This window comes from Salvelinus namaycush, unplaced genomic scaffold (assembly GCF_016432855.1).
Source record: "Salvelinus namaycush isolate Seneca unplaced genomic scaffold, SaNama_1.0 Scaffold86, whole genome shotgun sequence".
Taxonomy (NCBI): domain Eukaryota; kingdom Metazoa; phylum Chordata; class Actinopteri; order Salmoniformes; family Salmonidae; genus Salvelinus; species Salvelinus namaycush.
The window spans coordinates 409,427-417,172 of NW_024061597.1; the positions used below are offsets into that span (position 1 = coordinate 409,427).

The 7,746-nt window shown below is 50.7% G+C and overlaps 1 protein-coding gene across 1 annotated transcript in view; it reads right to left on the bottom strand.

Annotated features, from left to right (window-relative positions):
* The window catches only part of LOC120043084 (histone-lysine N-methyltransferase NSD2-like), a 40,679-nt gene extending 33,959 nt beyond the window's left edge, over positions 1 to 6,720 (bottom strand). The window contains exons 1-5 of the mRNA XM_038987809.1: positions 6,612 to 6,720; positions 4,560 to 5,223; positions 4,159 to 4,324; positions 3,823 to 3,992; positions 2,357 to 2,830 (exon numbers count right to left, since the gene is read on the bottom strand). Of these exons, the coding sequence (XP_038843737.1) occupies positions 2,357 to 2,830; positions 3,823 to 3,992; positions 4,159 to 4,324; positions 4,560 to 5,198 (1,449 nt within the window). The 5' untranslated portion in view covers positions 5,199 to 5,223; positions 6,612 to 6,720. The remainder of the gene's footprint in view (positions 1 to 2,356; positions 2,831 to 3,822; positions 3,993 to 4,158; positions 4,325 to 4,559; positions 5,224 to 6,611) is intronic.
* Positions 6,721 to 7,746: the final 1,026 nt, after the last annotated feature.

The following is a 7,746-nucleotide window of genomic DNA, read 5'->3' on the forward strand; positions in this document are numbered from 1 at the left end:
GCAGGGCGGCCGGGCACTCTGCTAACCCTGCCCTTAGCAGGGCGGCCGGGCACTCTGCTAACCTTGCCCTTAGCAGGGCGGCCGGGCACTCTGCTAACCTTGCCCTTAGCAGGGCGGCCGGGCACTCTGCTAACCTTGCCCTTAGCAGGGCGGTCGGGCACTCTGCTAACCCTGCCCTTAGCAGGGCGGTCGGGCACTCTGCTAACCCTGCCCTTAGCAGGGCGGTCGGGCACTCTGCTAACCTTGCCCTTAGCAGGGCGGTCGGGCACTCTGCTAACCTTGCCCTTAGCAGGGCGGTCGGGCACTCTGCTAACCTTGCCCTTAGCAGGGCGGTCGGGCACTCTGCTAACCTTGCCCTTAGCAGGGCGGCCGGGCACTCTGCTAACCTTGCCCTTAGCAGGGCGGCCGGGCACTCTGCTAACCTTGCCCTTAGCAGGGCGGCCGGGCACTCTGCTAACCTTGCCCTTAGCAGGGCGGCCGGGCACTCTGCTAACCCTGCCCTTAGCAGGGCGGCCGGGCACTCTGCTAACCCTGCCCTTAGCAGGGCGGCCGGGCACTCTGCTAACCTTGCCCTTAGCAGGGCGGCCGGGCACTCTGCTAACCTTGCCCTTAGCAGGGCGGCCGGGCACTCTGCTAACCTTGCCCTTAGCAGGGCGGCCGGGCACTCTGCTAACCTTGCCCTTAGCAGGGCGGTCGGGCACTCTGCTAACCCTGCCCTTAGCAGGGCGGTCGGGCACTCTGCTAACCCTGCCCTTAGCAGGGCGGTCGGGCACTCTGCTAACCCTGCCCTTAGCAGGGCGGTCGGGCACTCTGCTAACCTTGCCCTTAGCAGGGCGGTCGGGCACTCTGCTAACCTTGCCCTTAGCAGGGCGGTCGGGCACTCTGCTAACCTTGCCCTTAGCAGGGCGGTCGGGCACTCTGCTAACCTTGCCCTTAGCAGGGCGGCCGGGCACTCTGCTAACCTTGCCCTTAGCAGGGCGGCCGGGCACTCTGCTAACCTTGCCCTTAGCAGGGCGGCCGGGCACTCTGCTAACCTTGCCCTTAGCAGGGCGGCCGGGCACTCTGCTAACCTTGCCCTTAGCAGGGCGGCCGGGCACTCTGCTAACCTTGCCCTTAGCAGGGCGGTCGGGCACTCTGCTAACCCTGCCCTTAGCAGGGCGGTCGGGCACTCTGCTAACCCTGCCCTTAGCAGGGCGGTCGGGCACTCTGCTAACCTTGCCCTTAGCAGGGCGGTCGGGCACTCTGCTAACCTTGCCCTTAGCAGGGCGGTCGGGCACTCTGCTAACCTTGCCCTTAGCAGGGCGGTCGGGCACTCTGCTAACCTTGCCCTTAGCAGGGCGGTCGGGCACTCTGCTAACCTTGCCCTTAGCAGGGCGGTCGGGCACTCTGCTAACCTTGCCCTTAGCAGGGCGGTCGGGCACTCTGCTAACCTTGCCCTTAGCAGGGCGGTCGGGCACTCTGCTAACCTTGCCCTTAGCAGGGCGGTCGGGCACTCTGCTAACCTTGCCCTTAGCAGGGCGGTCGGGCACTCTGCTAACCTTGCCCTTAGCAGGGCGGCCGGGCACTCTGCTAACCTTGCCCTTAGCAGGGCGGCCGGGCACTCTGCTAACCTTGCCCTTAGCAGGGCGGCCGGGCACTCTGCTAACCTTGCCCTTAGCAGGGCGGTCGGGCACTCTGCTAACCTTGCCCTTAGCAGGGCGGTCAGCACTCTGCTCTCCCCAGTCTGTCTATGGAGAGCGCTGCTCAAAGCACTGAGTGCAATTTGCCAGCATTGCCGTTTTAAAAACTCTAAAACTTAACACGGATCACGAAAGAAAAATCTTTCTGGATTTAAAAAAATGGTACTACTGTTTTAAAAGTTCATCTCCTTTATGACCCTTTCAGGATTTTTTTTTTTTTTTTAAATCACAATCTCTAATTAAAGACTTATTAGAAAGAAATATCGATCTTCAAATTGAAAGTGATTGATCACCTTTGAATCTATTTGATTTTTTTGAGAGAGAGAAGGAATGGGAGGTGCATCCCGTGCTGATAACAAGCCCCAAGCCTGATGGAGAGGAGAGGTGTGAGTGGATTATGACGGAGCAGTTTGTTCAGGAAAATAAAACACAATTGAGCACTTTAGATGTTTCTAATTGTTTTTGTTTTCTGCTGGAAATCCTAAAACTGAGCACATTACTTTTTATTAATTTATATGAAATTAATGTGGGGAAAAAACATAGCAAAATATAGGGCAGGATTTCAGAAAAGCTGCCACAAAAATCAAGCATTTTTTGCCGCAGAAATCACAAAATTGTCGCGAAATCCTGGAGGGACAGGTATATAGACCATGAAAATGATTCTAGTTTATCCAGACCTGAGAGGGCATCTCTGTTTGTCCTTTATGGGAGACCAGGACTTTAGTCGTTTCCTTTTTCAGTGTGGAAGTGGTCCGCTTCCGTTTCCGTTGTTTCTCAGTTCCATCTGTTGTTCTGGGGCCACCACTCTTCTTTTCCTCCAGTGAAGTGCTGCAGTCTGTGGGGGTGGGCTGGACCTGGGGACTGGTTGGGCTGGGAGATAGGAGGGTCAGCCTGGATGGCTCCTGGTCCGGTGTTTGGGCCTTTGTCTGCTCTGGTCCAAGGTCAGGGCCAGGCTCAGCGGGGTAGGGGCTAGGCTCAGCGGGGCAGGGCTCAGCCAACAGGCGGGGGTTGAGGTGTGGCCCGTCAGTATCGTAGGTAAAGGTATACTTGGCCAGGCGTTCCTCCAGGGCCAGGCTGGCAGCTTCCTTGGCCTGAGTGATGCCCACCACCCACTGGGCATGGAGCTTCCTGGGTACGGAAGAAGTGGTACTCTGGAGACAGAGGACAGTAAAACTCAGAACTACTAGTAAAGGACAGTAGAGCTCAGGCTGACAGTAGAGCTCGGGCTGACAGTAGAGCTCAGGCTGACAGTAGAGCTCAGGCTGACAGTAGAGCTCAAGCTGACAGTAGAGCTCAGAGGACAGTAGAGCTCAGAGGACAGTAGAGCTCAGAGGACAGTAGAGCTCAGAGGACAGTAGAGCTCAGGCTGACAGTAGAGCTCAGGCTGACAGTAGAGCTCAGAGGACAGTAGAGCTCAGGCTGACAGTAGAGCTCAGGCTGACAGTAGAGCTCAGGCTGACAGTAGAGCTCAGGCTGACAGTAGAGCTCAGGCTGACAGTAGAGCTCAGAGCACAGTAGAGCTCAGAGCACAGTAGAGCTCAGAGGACAGTAGAGCTCAGGCTGACAGTAGAGCTCAGGCTGACAGTAGAGCTCAGGCTGACAGTAGAGCTCAGGCTGACAGTAGAGCTCAGAGGACAGTAGAGCTCAGAGGACAGTAGAGCTCAGAGGACAGTAGAGCTCAGAGGACAGTAGAGCTCAGAGGACAGTAGAGCTCAGAGGACAGTAGAGCTCAGGCTGACAGTAGAGCTCAGGCTGACAGTAGAGCTCAGGCTGACAGTAGAGCTCAGAGGACAGTAGAGCTCAGAGGACAGTAGAGCTCAGAGGACAGTAGAGCTCAGAGGACAGTAGAGCTCAGAGGACAGTAGAGCTCAGAGGACAGTAGAGCTCAGAGGACAGTAGAGCTCAGAGGACAGTAGAGCTCAGAGGACAGTAGAGCTCAGAGGACAGTAGAGCTCAGAGGACAGTAGAGCTCAGAGGACAGTAGAGCTCAGGCTGACAGTAGAGCTCAGGCTGACAGTAGAGCTCAGAGGACAGTAGAGCTCAGAGGACAGTAGAGCTCAGAGGACAGTGATGACATTGCTAGAAAAGGTACATTTCCTGAAGAAAACTTGAGTAATTGAGTGGGGGTTTAAGGTTACTGTACCTTTCTGTGGACGACCCGCGAAGATGGTTGTTTGTTGCCATGGCAGAGTTCAATATATTGCTCCTCCCTACTGAAGGAGGCCATGTTCTTCTCAAAGATGTAGCCCCTCTCCGGGGTGTTCCCAAAATACTGGACGTGGTACAGGATGCCAGATGTATGACTGTTAATTGCTTAAAAAAAAAGTTCAATTAAAAACATTAGTTAGAACTTCTGTGCACAAATATTCCACTGGTTACTATTGCCATCATAAACATGCTTTCTAATGTCTCTTTGTAATCTAACCAAACTGTGTGTATAAGGACTTGACAGGTAGTCTGTTCTGTTATGTGTTTTTACCTTTGTGTTTGAGGTGTGTGTTGAGTTCTGGGTCGGTAGAGACCATGCAGGGCCACCATGGGTATCCTGACACCTTGGTCCACACTACATCACCCACAGAGAACACTGTATGGACAGGGAGCTCCTCCTCCTGGCTCTGTTCCACCAGAGGACTGGCCTGCTGGATCTGAGAGGAACAGCATGCTGTCAGAAACCTCAATATTAACACTGAGGATCAGGAGGACTCTCAGAAACAAGGACTCACAAGGAGTGTATGATAAAGTTCTATTGAATCACAAAGACTGACAGGCACAAGTGACACTATGATCAACCTTTCATTTGGTCAGCCCATAGAGATACAACAGTTGTTTTATGTCAATGATCTGGCCTTCTGTGTATTGAACTATAGAACCCACCCCCACCTGTAGTGGTGCAGCAGTGCCCTCCTCTGGCTGACTGGCTGCTGACACCTCCACAGGAACTGGGTCATGGTTAGAGGCAGAGGCAAGTTTGTGCAGAGGTTTGGGTTTGATGAGTCTTCTCTTCCTCCCCGCCCTACTGGCTGGAACCAGGAGGCCCTCGGTAGGCAGGTTGGGCCCCTCTCCACAGAACGTCTCGAAGCGCGCCGGAGTCCCCTTGGACACCATCTTGGTGATCTTCAGTTTAATCTCGGGGGAGGTGGCCTTCCTCTGGGGGCTGGGGTGGGAGGAAGGGGCCTCTGCACCCTTCAGGGTGGGGGGCTCAGGGGGGCACAGCTTGGGCAGCTTGTCCTGGTCTCCGTTCAGCATGAGGGACGTCAGGTCCTTCAGCCTCTCATGACTATGACCATGGGAGGCCATGTTGTTTAGAACACTGTCCTGGAGCGTCACGGCCAGCTGGGCAGCTGCCTTGTCCATCAGCAGGGCCGGGTCCGCCCCCAGGTCCCCCCCACCCCGACCCTTCCTCCCCCCCAGGGGCTCAGACGGCTGCTTCATGCTGACTGGGTTGAGGGCCTCTGGCATCGAGGGCAGAGACCGCCCCTTACTGGTACTGTCCATCCCAGACCGTCCCTTACTGTCCATCCCATCAAACTCCAGCCTCACTCAGCTACAGCACAGAGGGGGAAGGAGAGAAATAATGAATTACTCCTTATGGTCCAAAGCCCATGCATCTTCCAAACACACTTCCAGTTTAAAGTCTGATTCAATAGGCATCAATCTGATTATTACATTACTCATCATGATGTTGTCAAGTAACTTGACAATCAAAATCATACTTACACTAACTCTTAATTTAATGGAAATACATGAGGCATTCTGGATTTCACATTAAAAAATTAATGGCTGCCATAAAATATGCAAAGTGTGTATTGTCAGACTAATGGAAGAGTCAGGACTTTTTCTATGAGTCTCGAATGACAATACTGAGCAAGCCAACACAATTTGCAACAAGCTTGATCTACAGGTATTCACAACTGCACCTGTTCTGGGTTGGTTTAGCAATGCATGTTGGAGCTAGGGTGATGCAGAAAGTCTAACTCAAAACAATAGTCAGTGAAAATGCACAGGCGGATACATCAAACACTGGACTGAAAGCTGATAAAGCCGCGTCGTTAACGCACTAAGATGGCCCCACATTCAAATCTGAACAGTGCAAATGAGCTAGTAGTACAGTTAGCTACTTTGATAACCTGCTGACCAACTACAGCGCACCGAGTGGACACTTTGTTACAGTATATGATGTCAAATGTAGCAATCGGAAAACTTACGAGCTTGCTAAGCACTCTATAGTAGTTGGCTTGCTTACTTCTGCAATGTCCCAACATTGAATGAATGGCTAGTGCATGTAAGGAACAGCTAGCTAGCTCGCTAACCACATGCAATGTGTAACAAGCTAACAGTAACGCAGCCAGCATCACCGACCGTGAAAAGCCGCGGAAAGATGACAGTCTAGCTAGTTAACATATTTCACCAACAGAAACATGTAGACATTGCCAATCACATATCACGAATAAATAAAAGTCAATACACATTTTTTTTAAGTCTCACTCTTTAGGAATATGGTAACATATTTCCCATTTTGAGATACTGACCTAGCTTTAACTTAGCTAGGATCTCTGGGTAACGTTAATGGCCAAGGTTAGTTGCAGATAGCTTAAGTAGCGTCAACTAAACCATGGCATATGAAAAATAGAGAATAGCAATGTTCTGTTAGCTACTTCACATAATGAAATGCATCCAAAAAGTATTTAAATTAACCGATGCTCAATGACACCAGCTCCCGAGTTAACGTTAGCTAGCTAGAGTGGCTAACTGGCTATCTAGCCACCATTCAAAGTTAGCTAGCGACGTGCCAACTTGCCTGACATGCGCAGCTACAGCTAGCTAGCGAACGTTACATTGCTAGCTAACTCGCTATGTTAGAAGAGACAAGTTTATTGAAAGATGACCACGCTCGCCTTGTCCTCCCATAATTATAGTAATGTGTTAAATTACCTGTTGAATTTCTCGAATAGTTATCAAATTTGAAAATAGTCTGTTTGAATCATCTTGAAAACCCCGATTTCATTCAACTTGAATCAAAGGTTGCGGGAAACTCTACTCCCAATCAGCGCGAAAAATACTCACTTCCGATTGGTTGGGAGGAGCGACGAGTTTAACCGGCCCTTTCAAAAATGTCTTTGCTATCCGAGATCCCTGGGACGTCCCTACACCATTGAAGTTTACATTTTAAATGGATAAGGTCAGGTAAGGGTTTAATAAAGGGTTATATTTTGTGCCTACAACGATTTTGATGTGAAGGTGGACATGTTTAAGTTCTTTAGAAACATTGTAAAGGACACCACTAGCATGATCTCTATTATTGAATCTCTTGATCCTCTCCCTGAGAATACTTTGTTAGTTACGTTTGATGTTGAGTCGTTATACACAAATATTCCACACGAGGGCGGTATTGAAGCTATGGAACATTCTCTTCTGCAACGTGACCCTAATGAACTACCTTCCAGTGCATCATGCATTATAACATTGGCTGAAATAGTACTCACACACAACTACTTAATGTTTCTAAATTATTTCTTCATTCAGACGAAGGGTACTGCCATGGGATCCCCCATGACTCCTAACGATGCTAATTTGTATGTGGGTTACATGGAGAAACAAGTCTATTTTCAATCCTCTCAAAAATGTTTTCTTGCCTAACATCGTTATTTGGAAACGGTATATTGATTATACTTTTTGTTCTATTGAGGGGTGATGCAAAACAGCTATTTCTACGACAAAACACAGAAAAGCACAATTTTCACATATGTTGGGGTGGTAGTGGAGATTATGATTATTTTTTCCCCCTTTAACTCCGACCCCTACCCTTACTATAACAAGGAGATATGCGCAGGGCTCAATATCTTGCTTGATAAATTGAAAACACTCAGTCCCGTGGGTTCTGGGACCGTGTGAACGGTCTCTGCCTCTGGTAGTCGTTTCTTCTTACCCCGTCGGGTGCGGCATCTCGTCAGCGGGCGTGCCCGCTGCCACCTCCGCGCTTCCGTCGGCCCAGTCTCGTTGGATAAAAAACTGCCACTGGAAGCGGAAGAGGCGCTGGTTGTAGAGCGTTGGTCAGACGAGATGGATA